The sequence below is a fragment of the Colletotrichum chrysophilum genome (genome assembly GCF_026319265.1).
Source record: "Colletotrichum chrysophilum strain AFK26 chromosome Unknown scaffold_15, whole genome shotgun sequence".
NCBI classification, from domain to species: Eukaryota; Fungi; Ascomycota; class Sordariomycetes; order Glomerellales; family Glomerellaceae; genus Colletotrichum; species Colletotrichum chrysophilum.
The window spans coordinates 37743-56131 of NW_026517302.1; the positions used below are offsets into that span (position 1 = coordinate 37743).

The 18389-nt window shown below is 55.9% G+C and overlaps 4 protein-coding genes across 4 annotated transcripts; 2 read left to right on the forward strand and 2 right to left on the reverse strand.

Annotated features, from left to right (window-relative positions):
* Positions 1 to 1404: 1404 nt before the first annotated feature.
* Positions 1405 to 3197, forward strand: COL26b_002846 (uncharacterized protein; the record flags this gene model as incomplete). Its single annotated transcript, XM_053175752.1, has 4 exons — positions 1405 to 1599; positions 1661 to 1735; positions 1794 to 2840; positions 2898 to 3197. The coding sequence occupies 4 exons, from the start codon at positions 1405 to 1407 to the stop codon at positions 3195 to 3197; spliced, it is 1617 nt and encodes a 538-aa protein (XP_053040181.1).
* An 8956-nt stretch (positions 3198 to 12153) lies between these two features.
* Positions 12154 to 13420, forward strand: COL26b_002847 (uncharacterized protein; the record flags this gene model as incomplete). The annotated part of the gene is made up of 2 exons (XM_053175753.1): positions 12154 to 12662; positions 12730 to 13420. The coding sequence occupies 2 exons, from the start codon at positions 12154 to 12156 to the stop codon at positions 13418 to 13420; spliced, it is 1200 nt and encodes a 399-aa protein (XP_053040182.1).
* A 724-nt stretch (positions 13421 to 14144) lies between these two features.
* Positions 14145 to 15098, reverse strand: COL26b_002848 (uncharacterized protein; the record flags this gene model as incomplete). The annotated part of the gene is made up of 3 exons (XM_053175754.1): positions 14145 to 14424; positions 14504 to 14640; positions 14721 to 15098. 3 exons carry the CDS (start codon positions 15096 to 15098, stop codon positions 14145 to 14147), a joined length of 795 nt encoding a protein of 264 aa, XP_053040183.1.
* A 1281-nt stretch (positions 15099 to 16379) lies between these two features.
* COL26b_002849 (uncharacterized protein) lies at positions 16380 to 17802 on the reverse strand (the record flags this gene model as incomplete). Its single annotated transcript, XM_053175755.1, has 2 exons — positions 16380 to 17193; positions 17246 to 17802. 2 exons carry the CDS (start codon positions 17800 to 17802, stop codon positions 16380 to 16382), a joined length of 1371 nt encoding a protein of 456 aa, XP_053040184.1.
* Positions 17803 to 18389: the final 587 nt, after the last annotated feature.

Consider the following 18389-nt stretch of genomic DNA (forward strand, 5'->3'; position numbering starts at 1 on the left):
GCTGCTTAGCCCCGTCTCCCTGCCTTACCTCGGTACCTTGTAACAACACCCCAGCAGCTGAGTGTCCAGCAGCGAGGCGAGCTGGTAGGCAGCAGAGGATGGCAGAAAAGGAGTGACGTGCAGGGAGAAGAAAGCCAAGATGCGGATTGCGAAGTTGCAGCCATGTAGACGGCCAAGACATGGCTCAATGGCAGTTGTCGGCTGCTTTTGGATGATGATGGCATACTTCCTGGCGAAGCTGGGGAGCTCAGCCAAGAGCTCGGTTTGCGTGCTACGCTGCTTATCTAAGGTTTCTTCCAACCCGCTACCTCGATGGACGACCGACTACATGATGCAGCAGCAAAATGTTGCCTGGTGTCCAGGTAGCCAGCAAGCTTCCCAAAGTATCGGGATCAGTGCACGTCAGCCCCACTTGGACGGGCCATCCAGCTCCAAGGCAAACCGGTGCAGGCCCTGAGGTGAGGTGCCGCGGTGCTAAAGGCAGACTAGGCCGGTCCACGCCGGTGGCCCTGAGAGCACAGGGCACGCCGTGATCTGCCTGCAATTGTGTGTGCGTGTGTTTTTTTTTTCTTGCCTGCGGCTTGCCCTGCGCCAACCAACTCAAGAGATCTCTACCTGTTGCGCCTGGTCCAGTCGGAAGGCCACCAAAAAAAGCTGTTCCTTCCTCACGACACTTCGCAAACGAAGCAAAATATAAAACCTCCACTTTCCACCTCAACGGCAACTTCTTCCACCACGACTCCGCTTTAAGTCGCCCCTCACCCTCCCCGACGACGAGAGATATTTCCCACCTCAAAACAGAGACACACACGAAAAACCCACTCTCTGAACTAGGTTTTATCCCAGGTTGTCCCGAACGGTACACATTCATTTTTTCTTCCCTCTTCCCTCCTACCCATCATCCATCCACACGTCGCCCATCTACGTTATCTCCGCTCTTCGCTTTCCTGTCCGTCACGCGTCTCGATTCTTCGCTCCAGCCCGCCCCTCGCACCATCGTCAAAACCCTTTTTCCGGGCCTCCTCGTTTCCGTCATCACCTCTCTTCGAGTCAGTTCTGAGCGTTTCCTTTACGACCCGTCGCATTAGAGGTACGCCGAACACCACTATCCCACCACCTCTCTGGCCCCCCTCAGCTCCTTCCTGTCGAGCCATCGTCATCTCCTCTTCCTACCATTGGCGCCGTCCATCCGCACACATCTAACATCTCGTCAACCAACAAACAGGTCTTTTCTTATCCGCCATTCCGTTGCGAACGACCTCCCCGCAAACAAGCGAGCAGCCCCGCAGAACCTTCGAGCCTCGCCCTCGCGCCTGCTGTCCTCCCACCATAATCTCCGTCGACCACCTCTCCTCCGGTCCGATTGCGCCGTCAAAACTAGATTCACACACACATAAAGCAATCATGGCAACCAACGGTAACTACACCTATCCGGACCAGTTCAAGGACGCTGTCGAACAAACATCTCCAGGCCCCACCGCTACGAACGATGCCGCCGCATCGGCCGGTAACAACAACAACCTTAGCAAGGATGAGGTTGGCTGGTACTTCGTAGAGCAGTACTACACCACTCTGAGCAAGAACCCGGATAAGCTTCACGTAGGCACTCCATCAACCGCGCTTGCGACGGAACCGCAATGCTAACTCTTTTCACTTGCAGCTGTTCTATGGAAAGCGCTCCCAATTCGTTTACGGAATGGAGGCTGAGGTCGCGAATGTTTCCGTCGGCAGACAAGTACGTCACTTATCCCACGCCCACCACGTGATGATCGGCTACTGACTTTCTTCCACAGGCTATCCAGGAGAGAATCAAGTCCCTCGACTTCCAGAACAGCAAGGTCCGAATCACGAACGTCGACTCCCAAGCCTCCTTCGACAACATCGTCATCCAGGTCATCGGTGAGAGCTCCATCAAGTCCGCGGAGCCCAAGAAGTTTGTTCAGACCTTCGTCCTTGCCCCTCAACCGTCCGGCTACTTCGTCGTCAACGACATCCTGAGGTACATCAACGACGAGGACGAGGAGGAGGCCGTCGCTGAGGCCGAGGCCCAGCCCGAGGAGCAGGCCGCGGCTGAGGAGGTTGTCGAGGCTGCTAAGCCTGAGGAGCCCGTCGTCGAGCAGACCCCTGAGGAGGCTCCCGCTCCCGCCATTGACCCCAGCGTCGTCGACAAGAGACTGGAGGAGGTCGCGGTTCCCCAGGATGCCGCTTCCTCCAACGGCGATGTCGAGGCCCCTGCCCCCGAGCCTGTCAAGGCCCCCGAGACCAAGGTCGAGGAGCCCACCGTCGACCCTGAGGTCACCGCGAAGGAGATTGCTGAGGAGGATATCAAGATGCCCGAGAAGCCCGCCGACCCCTCACCTACCCCTGTCGCGGCGCCCAGCAAGCCGCCCGCTGCTGAGGCCGAGAAGCCTGCTCCCGCTCCCGCTCCCGTCCCCATGAAGCCCATGTCTTGGGCCAGCCGTGCCGCTGCTGCCGTCGGGCCGAAGGCCGCCGTTCCTCTCCCCAAGACTGCCACTCCTCCTGCTCCTGCTCAGGCCAAGGCTCCCGCCCCTGCTCCTGCTGCTGCCGCCGCCCCCGCCACGAAGGAGCCCGCCGCTGCCCCCGCCGCTAAGGAGCCCGAGGCGCCCGCCGCGAAGGAGTCCTCTCCCTCTGCCGAGTGGCAGTCCGTCGGCGCCGACTCCAAGCGCCAGAACCGCCCTCAGTCCATCTCCCAGGCTCCCGCCGACAACGGTACGTTGGGTTACGTCAAGTACGTCACCGACAAGGTCAAGGCGGAGGACCTGCGTGCGGCCTTGAACAACCACGGTGAGCTGACTTACTTCGACATCAACCGTCAGAAGGTGTGTATAAAATCGTTGCATCTTGTCGGCGAAAGCTTGTTACTAACGAACAACCAGAACTGCGCCTTCGTGGAGTTCGCCACCCCTGCCGGCTACCAGGCTGCCGCTGCTGCCAACCCCCACATCGTCAACGGCGAGAACATCGTTGTCGAGCCCCGCCGCCCCAAGGCTACCGCCTACGGTGGCGCCAACTACTCTGCAGGTGGTCGCGGCAACGCCACCAGCGGCCGTGGCCGTGGTGGCTTCGAGGGCAACCGCTCCGGCAGCCAGGGCAACGCCCGTGGAAACTTCACCGGAGGCCAGGCTCGTGGCCGCGGCAGCGTCCGTGGCCGTGGAGCTTCCCAGGCCACTGCTTAAATCTGACCCTCACTAAGCTCGGAACGTGGTCGGCGGCGGCTGAGATGCTTTATACCTTCGAGAGCCTCATCGCGGCTACCGACTGACAATGCCGACGAACACGAAGCAAATACTTGCTCCATTACAACCTTATGCCGATGATGGAGGTCAACCACCTCCAATCAACTACGACACACATCACCCTCACACCAACATCCTCATTATCAGTCTTACCATGACACTAGTGCTCTCACGACTATCGGAACGATACCGACGAGAAAGGGAAGAGAAAAGTTACATCCCACTTCTTTTCTTTTGCAAGGAGTTCACAGGGCAAGGGCGTGGATTTCTCACACCGTTTCCTGTACACCAATATTTCTTATGTTTTTGTTATGCCGTACGCGTTTCTAGCATTTGCATCTGGTGCGCTCGTGGCATATGTCCGTATTTTTTGTGGACAGCCATGGCGCGCAACGACGCTTCTCTCTTTACAACTCAGCCCTCGGGTTGAGTAGTGACGCAGAGAACCTGTATATTTGGCAAAGTGGGAAGGGGTAACTCTGGGAGAATGGGACAGGGGAAAGGGGGGAAGCATGAACAACAAAAAGTTTTGGCGTCCCTTTTTTTTGCTATGCCTTTGAGAGAGAGGGGAGGAGGAAAGGACATGGATAGGACAGGAAAGGGGAAGTAGGCCGGGCATTGGGTGATGATGCTGTACCATACCAAGACCACACACACAACAACAACCAAAGGATCCGTCCTGTGACGGTTCTTTTAATGAGAACAGACGACAATTAGTAATACCCTTGCTCCGGTTGCCTGATGCTATCGTGACGAGCGCCTTGACTTGGCACACCCTGGCAAAGCAATGTGAATCTGTAGGCCCCGTAGTTACTGCAACCTGCCAAGGCGTGGGAACTTTTGGCGAACGGAAGCGGCCGCGGGGACGAGGGGTTAGGCATCATGACAAGCCTCCGGAGAGTTGTGGTTCATGACCTTTTGAGTAGTAGAAACCTTTTTGTCACCTGCCCAGAGCACAACAAGATTTGATCTTGGGCCGCGATGCGACCTTCTTCATAAAGGTCAGATGCTGCAGATGATAGGATGTGTCTAGAAAGGATTTCGTTGCGCAGACGCCTAGAATGGAGGAGGCAATATATGTCATGGGCCGTGATATTTCAAACCATGATGCTGTGATCTTTCTGAGGGTACTGGGTAGAACAAGACACCCAGACTCATACGAAACGGGTGGTGTTAATGACGACGAGTTCTCAGCGCCTGGGACGAGTTTATGTTTGAGTTTTGGCAGAGAAACGATGGAATGCGGTGAGGTGGCATAACGTGGATACATCATAGCAACCCATTCAACACAACGTGGACTCTCTCTCTCTCTCTCTCTCTCTATCACTCAATGCATGATCGAGCCTCTGGAGCTCCTTCACGTTCCTTGCTATTCATATCATCGTGAACATATGCCTAGGACCATAGGTTGATGTTGGGGTTTTCGGGAGCGTCGTTGCAGAACGTGAACCATGACACGATCTTGCTGCTTGCCTGTCTTGGCCACAATCAACATTGCAGGAAACCATTCAGGGCTAGCCGATACTGGTCCTAGAAGCTATAGAGAGCATCATAGCCATATAGTAGTGTGACAAAGACCATCAAACAGGCTCTAAGGAGAGGAGGATTGGAAAGAAGAAAAGCCGAGTCTTGACGGACAGCTTTCAAGAGTCTCGTTGATACGCGACTTCAACTTTGCGGTCACGATCATGAACGCTTAAACCCACCAGCCCACATCTTGCGATCATGACTTGCAAGAATAGTCAATGGTGTACGGAAAACAGGCCCAGGCCGTCTGTACACCGACGAACTTTTGCGTAGCCCCCCATGCCGTTGAAGACAAATCAGATCAGGAAAGCACATCGTTCGAGAGAGCGTCTCCTATGCCTCGTGGACCTTCCTTGCTGGAACTTTTGACAACCCCGTATCCTTGGGGAGGTCAATGCTTTTTGCCAATGCTTGATGCCCGCGATGTGGCTCCTCGAGCCGCACGCCGGTTCCATAGCTGCTGCGACCTACTTACCTACTTGCGACTCCATGGGGGACGGTCACAAGTGAACGCGTAGAGAAGACACGACAGGACATGTGGTCCCATGAATGGCTCGCGATGGTCGTGCCACGCCTGCATGCCAATAAGTTTTAACAAAGGAACCCGGCGAGGGTGAAAATTTCAAAAGTTCGTCTTCAGGCCGCGGCCCCCATCGTCTTGAAGCTTGGAACACATCGCCAAGCGCTGGAGCTGAGCGTAGGCCGTAGCTATGCGCAGAGGTTGACTCCACCAGTCGTATAGAATTTCCTCCTACGCCAGTCATGTCGTACGTAATAACGGCTCACTCAGGGGGAAGAAGCGCCTGAGACTTCAGACGGGGCCCGAGGCAAGCGTACAAGCAGGCAAGCAGGCAAGCAGGCACAGAATCAAGAGTCGAATGGTCGATCAAGTGAAAGCAGCCAGCGACGCAACGTGCACAGGACGAGAGCGGAGCCTCGTTTATTTCTATTTCACCCCTCAAGGTTGTTTTCGGATCGCCAGCGGCCAGCCAATGTTGGAAAGCAGGAGCAGCAATTGGAACAATTGGAGGTTGTGACACCTCGTAAAAGTCTTGGCTCTTGGGGTCTTTTTGGAGGTCTTGGCTGAACCGACTGGGGAAAGGCTGGGGAACTTTTTGATCGACTCCATCCCGGGATCGTTCCAATGCGCAACGTCAGGCAACTTGGCAAAGGTTTGCTGGTCGCGTCAATGAAGGGGATGAGCCCACTTGGGGCGGATGGGGCACGTCGCCCAGCCGGTGAGGCTGTGTAAGCACCCGTAAAGCCAGGTAGCAAGCATAGTAATCGTCTTTCCCCGTCCTTCTGTCGGCGTTCTCGGCTCGGGTATTGTTGCGAGCCCTGTAGTGTGCCGTGTGGTTTTCTTTTCTCTGCATCCATTTTTTTTTTCTCTGCGACCTTCTTGATTGAGATGGTGGTACCGTCGGGTCTAAGCGGCTGGGTACCTGGATCTTGATTGACAACCGTTCGCAAGATGCCGTTTGAGCCGTGAGCCCCCCGTTTGCTTGGGTGCCATAGGTTAGCAAAGAGAGAAATGGTTAATGGTTGGGTTGTATCCTTTTCCCGCGCGTCTTCTAGGTCTATTAGCACATGGCCGTCGATGATTTGTACCTTGTTGAAAAAGCAGGTGGCATAACGTGAGGTGTGAGTGGGCTGGAGGAGGATTTGGACAGGCCTGGGTGTGGTGGTACTCGGGAGGGGGTTGGAAGTGCGAAAGCTCGGGACAAGACGCAAACAGTCGCGCTGACCGATGATCATATCGCAGACGGGGCATGATGATGATGTTCAGGTGCAGATAAGGAACTGCCGGCGACTATCATCGATCAGCGGCTGTTGGCACGGCTAGTGAACGGAAGTTTTGTGGTGATTTTCCTCGACTTTGCTCTTCTGAGGCGGGATGTGCTTTGATGGCTCAACGGATCATCACTGCCGCATGTTTCTGGAAGATTGCCTGTTTCTGACGGAAGTTGCCATTGCGAACGAACGTCAACTCATCAGCAGGAGCGGAAGCTTTTGGGTGCCCGTTGTCGTTTGGACAGGCTCGGCTCGGCGCACCTGGGAGCAGGGCAGGGCGAACTTTCAGCGGCAGCTAGCTGGAGGACAGGGCGGCAGCTGTGGTGCGGGAATGGCGTCCACTCAAGCTTTCCAAGAAAGTTCCAAGAGATTGGGCGACGCCGCTAGAAACACAAACGGGCAACCGGGTTTTGGGGCGGGTGTGCGTCGTACGCTGGACACGAGCCTGGTGCCATGAACAACCACCAAGACCGCCATCGATGGCCAGCCAGGCATCCGTAGTGTGCTATCCACTGCGACACTCGGCAGTTCCGCGGGCCTAATAAGACAAGCTTATGCTGAGAGATGATTGCTGATCAGCGGGCGGCGTTAAGCATTTGGATTTGCACTCTGGCTGACGCCCAGCGCGCTGCGCCGAAGAGCACCCGAAGGAAAGTTTTCTGGGGTATCGGAGGGGACTGGATGGTCCTTGCCCTGGCAGGCATGGCGTGATTGATTGACGGGGGTAAAGTGGTTGACGCCGTGACGGGACAGAATCTAACAGCCCGGATGCCGCGGAGAGTGCTCCGACGCGGCAAGACGACGAGACCAGCAGAGTGATTTGAGTGAGCTGGAGAGCACGAACCGAACGAAACGAGGCGTCGAGCTTGAACGGCAGACTTTGGATGAAACGGGACTGGCGACGCCATTGTGAAGGGGTCTAGCAAAAGTCCGATTTGCTGCGCCATGGGTTCTGTAAGATCTCACAGAGTACTGCGTACGGCTGGCACGAATGGTGAGGGACAGCAGCTGGAGGCTGTTGCTGATGGCTGGCTGGCTGACCGCTATCAGTTGGTTGACATGGGGTCGTACCTTAATTAGCGTGGTAAAGGGGAGGGCTGAGGTGGCTCCGCTCGCAAAAGATCGTTTGGAAGTTTGCCAATTATCGGTGTCCAACAGACAGACTCTGAGCCCAAGACAGACGCCTAAGCGAAGAGGGCGAGCTCATGTGCGTGTGTGTGAGTGCGAAAGGGTGACAGATGGTTCGGACGAGCCGCTGGTCGTAGCGTTGCCAATTCCCGTTTCGTTTATGCACGTCTGTTTCTGTTTCTTGTCGTCAACGAACATACCTACAGATGCCGTGTGCCAGTGAGCGAGCTGCGGGCAGAGAGAAAGAGAGTGTCCAGGCCCGGCGTCGCTTCCATCCGTAGGAGGAAAAGAAGAATGTCTTGGATGGGTGTGTCTCTTGGCTTTTTTCCACCCCTAGGCATACGCCGTTGGTTGTCTCGTTTCAGCAGAAGGTCGAGTAGCGGGCAGAATGGCCTCTCGGCCGATTATTGTGCCCAAGCCACTTGGGGACGGGATCGCCATGTGCATTGTGCTTGGCCTTGCTCCCGTTGTGACGGCACGCCGTAGCTTCCCCCCCTCCACCAATGACTTGCAGTGCAGAGCCAAGAGATCTCCGAGGTAGCAAAGCCCAGCGAGGACGAGGGCGGGCGGAGAGGGACGGAGGGCAGTGGTGGCAGGCAGCTCGGGACCGGCTGGCGTCTACGGCGTGCCTCAGCTTAGGCCACCGAGGACGAGGGAAAAGGCATGGCGACATGGATGGTTAGGAAATGCTTGATTGCGCGGCAAGTTGGCGGAATGGATAGGAGAGACCGGGGTTTGCAAATGAGGAATTGTGTTGGTACGGGCACGGCGGCGGATATCTGACCTGTTTGGTCTTGGTGTTGGCCTCGTTGTCGGGCATGGCGACTGCCCGCTTACTTACCTTACCTAGGTACGCAGTACCTTCCTTAGGGTAGGTACTACAGAGTAAGTAAGGTGCCTTTCTCGATAGGTACGTTCCAGCAGATCCCGACGGCCAGGTTCTGTCATCCAAGCAGCAGGTGTATAATACGGAGAAACGTTTACTCACGGAGTCTCGGACGCTTCCACTGTCATGGAGCAAGGCAGCGCAGCGCAGCGCCTGTGCGAACAAACAGGCATTGTCTGTGTTCCCGAACGTTTAATCTGAGGTTGCGGGTAAATTGAATGACGCGTACTATTCTCGCAAGGCAGCCCGGGCTGCTGGTTGGTTGCGAGTAAAGTTGCAGTTGTCGACAGCAATTACGGCCGCGGCCGAGTTGTGTTCTAGGCAGTTGTTGTGGCATACGGAGAAACTATTTGAATACCACCTGCTATACTTGACATGACATGAGACCATGTTGAGAGGCTAGAGAGAATGCAACAATGGACAGAGACAATGACTTTTTGTCGGGCCAGGTCCGACTCGAGAGCCAAGGCACAGGCACAGGCACAGGCATAGGCATAGGCACAGTGGAGGGGCCACGCCGGGGGCCTAGACCCCCCGCCTTTTCTGTGCCGTGATGCCGTAATTGGTGCCATTCTCATCTTGAGGGCTTTCATCCATCCATCCACCTGACCTCTCGTCTGCTTCTGCTTCAAACAATTCACGGCCAGTCATCAACACTACCTAAGGCAGGTACACCACTCTGTAGAGTCTAGTACATGAGTAGAGTCTTTCAGCATGGACCTGACCGACAACAACCTCAACTACAATCAAGGTAGGCCTGGCCTTGCATCACATATACAGAGGTTGTCAATGTTCATGAGACATGGCCGTCCACTTACAGCCTGGAATCGAGTCTTTCTTCTCCGGGTTATTACCCCTCTAGCCCGTCGGCTAACCGTGCTACCATCCATCCATACCTTTTACTAAGGGACCTTATGAAGTGCGACGTACCTTGGATTGCCTTGGATTGGGCTATAAAGCACTAATCCAGTTGCCAGCAGGTGAGGTGACGGCGTATTTCGATCCAGTCCACACCTGGCATACGGCCCTCACAAAGGTACCTTTGCCCTGCCGCAGTGGGAGACCGAGACGGACGGCAAAGTAAAGGTAGCATCACCAGCTGCTGGTCCAACAAAAAGTACCTCTGAACCCGCGCCACCCCGGTCGCTGCACCCTTTCACCTACCAACTCGGGTTAGGACGCTCTGCAAAAGGCCTCGGTCCACTCGGCGCTGCTCTGCTGTTTCTGTTTCCTGCTGGCAGGCTTGTCCACGGAGAGGAGGGCCTTTTTTTTCTTTTTTCTTCTCCTCTGCTAAAGTCTTCTCTAACCAGTGAGAGCCCGAGAATTACTCGCGCTTCCAGTGGGCGCCGAGGGTTCGTCTTGACGATCATCGGCACCGACGCCGCCCTACCCTACCTTGCCTTGCCAATGCCAATTGCTTGTTGACGGCCCTTTCCCTTGTTAATTCCATGTCAGCCTGCCGCATCCGTGACACCCCCGTTTTGCCTGCCCGCCTGAACCTGAGTGTCGTGGTGTGTGTGGGAGTGTGCGTGCTGTCGCCGTCGCTGGTTCATCCACTATCGCTGGGCAAGCCAGACGACCGGAACTCGTCGCTCTCAGCCCAGCCTGTCCTGTCTCGTCGTGTTCGCATCCTGTCTTGGACCAACCGTTCATCCAACCACGGCCTCCAATTCCCATGGAACTTTAGGTTTACTCTTCATTGACAACCTACCTTACAATACGGATACTCCGTACGACACAGTACAAAACTCCGCGAACCCGCCCAAGCGCAAAAAAAGGCCCCTTTTGGGATAAGCATGGCCAACGTCCCTGGTCTCCCACGGTTGATGGATCGCTAAGCTATCGATACACCGACGCCTCCCGCCCGGTCAGAATCCGAGCCTCCATCTCTCCTCTTCCCTCCCTTCACCACACCTATCCTTCATTCATTCGTCCCCAAGCTACGTACGCTCCACGGATATCAATCACCTAATACTAGCAAAAATTCCGACAGGGCCCGATTGTAGCGCGCCTCCCTCGTCTTCGCATCCATTCTATCGCATTGCATCCAGCTCGAACCGCGCCTCCCACGCTTTTCCAACGAATCCCGTCTGGAGCGCATGCCCTTCTGGCTTTTCCCTCCTCCCATCGTCGACGACATTCAGTATTCGTTGTAAGGTACTTCGTACCTTGCCGCGGTTGAACTGTTGTTTCACTCGGCTCACGCCTCTCTGCACGCCCTTGCTTCGATCGAGGTCTCATCCACCCATCCATCCATCATCCTCTGTCTCTGTCTCTGGACCACCACCTATTAACTAGGAGGACTACGGCGAGTGCTACTGCACAACTCTTTCGGCCGACCCCAGGACGTTGGATCACACACCACACAGGACCGCACCGTACCTATTCGTACCTAACCCTTACGCACGGCGGGTTTCTGTTACTCTATTCTTTCTCCATATCACGCCGTTCCTGCCAGCAACTCTACGACGTTCCACCCGCTGCTCTTCAACAAGCCCTGTCCCTGGTCTGACCCGACGTCCGATGCGCATGAGATCCGCCCCCAGAGCCAAGTCCCCCCTTGCGGCCCTTGTCCTCGACCACAGACTGGCTGCCTTCGTTGGACGGGCCCGGACTTCGTCTCCATTCTCTCACGCGTCGTCGGCCCTGCACGGGAACCGCTTCCCTCATATCCGGCTGTCCTGCGCTTGCTCTGCCTCTGCCTCTGCCTCTGCGCCTGCTGCTGGCCTGCTGCTGCTCCTGCTACTACTACTCCTCCCTTCATCGGGCTTCCTATTCAGTCCAACCTTGTTAAGCGGCTCTTCTTTTGCGCCCGGCACCACTCGATGACTCGACGCCTCCCGCTCCGCTTCACTCCTCCCGCCAGCCCATTGCAACCTTGACTTTTCAACCCAACTCTCTGTCCCTCTCTCAGTCTTCTCCCCTTCTGCTCAAGTGGCTTCTTCTCCTACCTCAGCCAAGGCACGAACGGTTGGACGCCCGGTCGTTGGAAGAGGCGCTCTTAGACCTGTCGCTCATCATCGCCACCGCTGCTCTCGCTTCTCGCTAGAGTAACAAACCCGGCAGGCACATCTTCATCTCACACTCCTCTCTCTCTCGTGGACTGAACCGAGAATCCACACACCACACCGCGCGCGGGCTCCAGTCCTTCCACAACCCCGTTCCACGTCTCCATCCTTCTCTCACACACTACACTACGTCTCCATCCGCCATCCATACATACGTACCTGACTTTGTTTTACCCACTCCCCTCGATCTCATCTCATCTACCGGTCCTCGCTCCAGGCCCTTTTGCATTTGTTTTACGTTACTCTGCACCGTGCGTCCCTTGGAAAAGAGCCGCCGACAAAAGGCCCTCACCATGAACATTTGCGGGTCGGCATAACCCCAGGGCCAAGCACATCTCGTGAAATCCCCCGTCGCAAGGGAACCCGTCCGAGACAGACGCACGGGAACGGGCCTCTGCCTCCGCTGCCACCCGCCGCATGGTGGTCCTGGCCTGACACGACTCGCCTGTCGCCGGCTCACAACAGTCCTCCTGTCATATAAAACCTCGCCCACCCCATGGATCCCCGCAGTGAAGACCGCGGAAATGGACCATCTACTACCGCTGCCCAGCCGCCGCCTCTCCGGCGGCGACTATCGATGGAGGAGGACTATTTCTACCAGGAAGTCATGACTTCCCCTTTAAGACGACCATCTCAACCACCTCCCTACGAGAGGGAGTCCGGCCTAAGACGTCCCCTTGCCGGCAGCGCCGTCGCCGACTATGGGGTCCAGGAGAAGCTGCCCGAGTACTCGTGCGACATTGAGTTAGAGGGGGTATGGGTGAAGAAGATGGAGGTGGAAAACACCACAAAGAGGGCCGAAGACAGGAATTGGCACACCACCTTTGTGCAGCTGCGCGGCACCGCCTTGAATTTCTACAACGTGAAGAAGGATTGGGGATGGGGCAGGTCGAGGGACGGGCCGACAATCTCGCCAGACAACCCGCCGTGGGTCAAGAAGTCCTCGCTCGACAGGACTTACAGTCTCCAGCACGCCGACGTGGGCATTGCTGCCGATTACAAGAAGTAGGTTACCTCTATTCTCAGCCTCATTTTGATGCCAAGACTTGCCAAGAAACTGACTGCCACCCAGACGTCGATATACCATCCGTGTCAGGGCCGAGACGGATCAGTTCCTGCTCTCATGTATAGAGCTGACCACCTTTGTCAAGTGGCTGGAGGCATTGTTCGCTGCCATCGACGTCGCGGCACCCATCGACGAGCGCGACTATCCCCGCGACCAGAGCATCCCCCGCATCCAACGTATCCGCTGGTTCCGTGGTCAGACACCGGCACAGACGAATCACTACCCGGTACCCACGCCACGGCCCATCAGTCCTATCCTGCGCCAGGTGGCCTCGAACGAGCCCGATCCGTTCCCGGCGTCGTCAAACGAGCCTGTTCTCGATGTTCTCAACACCCTCGACAGCATCGCGGCAGACACGCAGTCGACCGTCGGTCCGTCATACGCCCGGAACAACGAGCCCATCAGCAGTCGGTTGTCGACGACGTCGTATCCCAATGAAGCCATCGACCCCGACACTGGAAAGTGGTCGCCCGAACACCAGTGGACCTCCGCCCACGATCTGCTCTATGCCAAGCTTTGCTACTCGGTGCTCTTGTTCAAGAGCCCGCGCAAATCAAATTACATCATCAGCAAAGGAAAGCAGTGGTTCGTGGACTGGGCGACGGGTCGGATGATCCGGGTGCTTCCACCAGCGTACGGCGAGATCGACTTCTTCGGACCGTGGCAAGTCATCCACACCGAAAACAGGAGGATCTAGCCTTGCCAACGTTTCCCCTCATATACCCACTCTACTGCACATATATCCATACCCCATCCCCTTCACACGGGGCCTTCTCTTTACATTGAAACGAGGAAGAATCGCAAGATTCGAACGAAACGGTTTTTCTTTTACCCACTACCAGGGCAAAGGTCTGGCGGCCAAAACAAAACTCGGGGCGGTACGGCGCGGCATCAGCATTCGGATGGCTTGTTTTCTCTTTACCCATTTCCTCTTCCATCTCCTTTGTCATCATGGCGGGCGAGGGAGCATTACTGGCCGTGCATGTTCATCATTGGGCGGCGTTGCAGGCGGCGGGACACACCGTCGCTCCATTTCCTTTACTTGTCTATTGCGCATACTGAGCGTCGGCATTGCGAGGCCTTTGCGAGCATAGCTGTGTGTGAACGGTTGGGGCCAGAGCTCCCGTCAATATTCGGGGCTACGCAGTGGTTGTATATAGTTTACTGCGACATGGCTGACAATGGACACAATGAAACTTAATCTGTCTCTTTTTTTCGTTTGGTGATGTCGACTCTGCCGAATAGTGACATGAGCCTGTGGCCTACCGTAAACGCCTGAACCCTGGGTATGATCATAACTTCATCTCCACGCCGCCTATTTGACACACACGCCCTCCGAATGCAAATTGGTATCGCGATTGCAACGTAGTCGTTGACCCCTATCAACGCCAAGACCCAGCGATGGAGCCTCCCTCCCCCCTTCACATCCCCGACATCTGCGCCTCGGCATCCCGCGCCTCCGACGCCAACTCGGGCGCCACGTCCCCCAACATGGCGTTCGCACCGTCAATGTCGGCAACGTGGCCCTCCAGTTGCGCCAGCAGGGCCTCGATCTCGGCGCGCTGGGACTGTATCGCGGCGAAGAGGGACTCGTTGGACGCCTGGGTGTTCTGCAGGCGCGCGTTCAGGTGTGATTGTTGTGATGCAAGCCGCGGGGCAAGGTGAGCTGTGATCACGTCGTCAGGGGGCAGCAGGTGCGGTCTGGGCAAAGCTTTGGTGTCAGTAACTTGTGAATTGGGCCAGTGAGCTGTAAAGGAAGGAGGTTAGGGGTGGCGCGTACGGGATTGGTTCTTCGGCGTCGTCGCCGGCATTGTTGTTGCTTTCCTGCCGCCTCCTCTCGGCGTCGCTGACTAGGCTCTCCAGCTCGTTGAGCTTCTTGACAACGTCGCGGTCGCCGAGGATCGATTGGAAATCTTTCTGCAGGATTATAGACCGTCAGCAGTTGGTTTCCCTCTGGGAATACATCCTCAATGGGAGCAGAGAAGAAGCAGACGCACGTTGCAACGCTCCTCGAGGTAGTCGACCATCTGCTTCTGCACGTTGCGCAGGGTGTTTGGCGCGTGGGCGGCGATGGTCGGGAAGCAGGACGCGAAGTTGTCGTAGCGGACTGTCTCGAGCGTCTTTTGGAGGGCGCGGTCGTACGTCTTTATGAAGTAGCCCGCGCGCACGCCCGGGGTGACGGCGGTGTGTTTCTGCGGCAGGGGCGGGGAGGCGGGCGGCTGCTGTTGTTGGTCTTGATCTTGGATCTGCTGTTGCTGCTGTTGGTCTTCTTGCGACTGTGATGTTTTGATCTGCTGCTGCTGCTGCTGCTCGGGTTGCTGCTGCGCTTCGTTGTCGGGCGGTGGTTGTGGTTGTGAGTTATCTGGGGCGGACATTTTCGCTGGTGAGGCGGGGGAAGAGGATGTGTAGTCGTCGGGATGCGATTGCGATTTTGCGGTTGACGGTGGAAGGTTAGGTTGGCGGCTGTCCCGGGACGCGTCTGTTGGTGGTGGGGGCTCCGGCGCGAAAGCACAGGTGACGGAGGCTCTCGCGTGCAGGTCTTGGCGGGGGGATGGCGCCGGGTACCCCCGCTAGAGTGGTGCTGGGGTCCGGTGCGCTCGGCCGAGTTTCCACAAAGTCAATTCGACGCCAGCTCTGTCTGGGCTGCGGACACGCTTGGCTCTCCGTGCAACCTGCCCGTTGTTTCGTGGCAAGGTCTTCATCGGTCTCCCCATCCATGCGGCCGGCGGCGCGTCCAATGGATGATACTCTGTCTGCGGGCCTCACTGCAGGGTCAGATCGGCTCCGGGGTTGGCCATGCAGCAGCGTTGATGATGGAAGCCAAGCTTCGGGGGTTTTCTCGTCGTGGGTTATGCTCCGACGACATGCGTGGTGCAATAGCAGACTTTGATATTTTTCAAGCACGATACGAACGTGCCACGATGCGTTATCAAGTGTGTAGAGCAGGAACAGATTTCACGGCACGAGTTTGCTGTCTCTAGCAGGGGACCATATTTCTACTTGTTCATAAGTGCGATTTTGTAAATGTCTTTGCGGAATGAGCATCTTATTTGCCGTGAAGAGGGGCTGGAAATATTCAAATGATACCCATCAGATTGGAGGGAAAGCTCTTTTTGAACGTTCATCAGCAGCGATGCCATGGCCAGGTGAGAAGCTTCCTCCTGCTTCCTTGGGAAACATCAACGTCCTCCGTCTCGTTCCTTGCTAACAAGCAGTCACAAAACTAGGTAAGCAGCTGAGTCCTTTCATCCGCATTCGATTACATTAGTTGGTCCACGTGTCGTCTTATTTCTTGGTGGTGTGTGGGATCATACCTTAGGGAAAGAAGGAAGGAACGAGCTACGTTTCAACCACCTTCTTTCCTCGCGCCTTCCCCAACCAAGCCCACAATCAAGCTCGCAACAAACTGCCGTCTCTTTGTTTCCAATCCTCACTCTGAACCTCCAACAAATCAACAAGCCGCGGTGACGCACCGGGTAGCGACTCTGGTCCCCTCACGTCGTACGTGAACATGCCAGAGGATTACGGGTTCGAATCCCGTACCGTGGGTTTATTATCATTTTTGGGTCCATTGCTTTTTCATTTTCACCATGGCGGTAAAACTTCATATCATTTCCATGTGCAGAAGTATAACTGACTTCTTCAACCAGGCAGCCTTAGCCGAGTACTCGCCGGCGCAGCTCCCTCTTGAGCGCTGCAACCATGTGCTGCGTACGCTCAACCCCGTCCCGATTCTCGATAGCCCTACGGTGTAGATACCCAAGACACTCGGAAACCGACCCCCAAATCAGATATTTGAAAACCCCAGGAGACGAACTCGCGTCTTTCACCCCCCTCGGCCGCTGCTCTAGGGTCTGCAGCAGCTGGCAACTGAGTTCGTCTGCCATGCCAGTAATCTGGCCACAGTCCAGCTTGCCTACTGTGGGAAGCCCGGCTTCGAGTCTCTCGTGGTACGCCGCCAGCGCCTTGTTGGCACTGGCACCGTTGTGCGTCGCCACGAACAAGGCCGAGGACGGAAACTGCAGGTGAGCTGCATCATCCGGCATTTTCTGCGCAATGAAGATATCCGCGATGAGGTCATACGACCGGTCCGTCTCTTCTTTCGTGTCATGAATCAATGAGCGGTCCTCGTGCTCAATGTAGGCACCACGAACCAGCTTGACGCCGACGGTCCAGCCCTCCTCGGCGGCAAGCTGAATGTGGCGATGGGTGTTTGCCTTTGAGCCTTTCAAGTAGGCCTGGATGGTGTTGTATACCAATGCCTGGCCGCTTTTGTTGTGCTTCCTCATGAGGTCGATTGTCCAATTGTCCAGGGCGGGCTGCAGGGCTTGCTGCTCAGCATCGATCCAAAGTTTGGATCCTTGTCGTTGCGTTTCCAGGCAGATCTCGTCCATGGCATCAGCGATGACTGTGGGCATCGGCTTCCGCGTCATCATGGCATCGATAGCTATGGCGCCTGCTCCTGTGATTCTATTCATAGAGTAAGCGATGCAGTCTTGTAGGTCTATGAAAGGAAGCTTACTTGACGGCGAGAAAGTCTCCAGGTTGAATCATGCGGAGGGTTTCCAACGTACCCTGCTTCCAATCCTCCACCACCCGGTAGTGGCATTGGCGGTACCCATTGTCGACCTCGACGGACTGTGAGACAGATGGGTTTTCAAGCACAAACTCCTTGGCGTAGCCCATGATGACTCCATGATATCCGATGCTCTTGGTCTCCGCGGCAGATCGAACGACTTCCTGGTGGCATGTGCCTGCCGCAAAGTGATTATAGATGGTCCAGCGCAGCAGCTTGTTCAGGGCAGGGTTCTTGTCGGGGTTAAGGAGCGTATTCTTTGACTTGGTGATATAGTCGAGTGCAGCCAGAGAGGGACGTGAGATCCAGCCCCTGCGCATCAAGGAAGTCAGGAGCAATGATCTAAGGAGCGTTTTTGTTGGTAGTCGAGAGAGTGCTGTTGGCAGCTTCTTCTCAGTGTTCCAATTGTTCTGCTTGACTAACTGGACATGACTGGAGAAGCGTACGCCAAGGATACTGGCGGCCTTGACGTTTGGCCTTGTAGCAACAGTAACAAGGGGCATGTTGGACGGAGTGGTTGGGGGACAGTATGAATGTTTGTCTAATCGTACTCTTTTGCGCATTACTCTGGGCGAAACCTATCTGATAAACAACGACATCCGGAACTTTGCTCATCATCTTTTGAGTTACGTACACTACACTCGCTATCAACTCCTATGCCCGGGATACCATCCCGACATCTTATCTTGCCATGGCTACCCCTCATTTCTTCTCATCGTCATGTGAGACCATCTTGCATTACCCCGTGATCCTCTGTGCTATCTACCGGATATCGGCGGCTGAGGGGGCCGCGAGAATGGGGGTCGGGATGGCGTTCCCGAGCCCTCGACCATCTGGGCCCAGCTTATCGCATTGAAAAGCCAAGGAGCGACCGCGCACAGAGATTGATTCTGTGCTCCAACACTCACTTAGTTCCAAAATGGCAAGTATGAGGACCTTTTGCACCTCCCAGAGCTATGGACGTCCTGTGTCGCGAGTGTGCACCTCACGCACTCACCCCCTGGGTTTTAGCAGGAGGTCTCTGAGCCTTCTTCACCCTCCCAAATTTGAGAATGAACCGATGGTGCGTCTTCCATGCTACTTGAGGAAA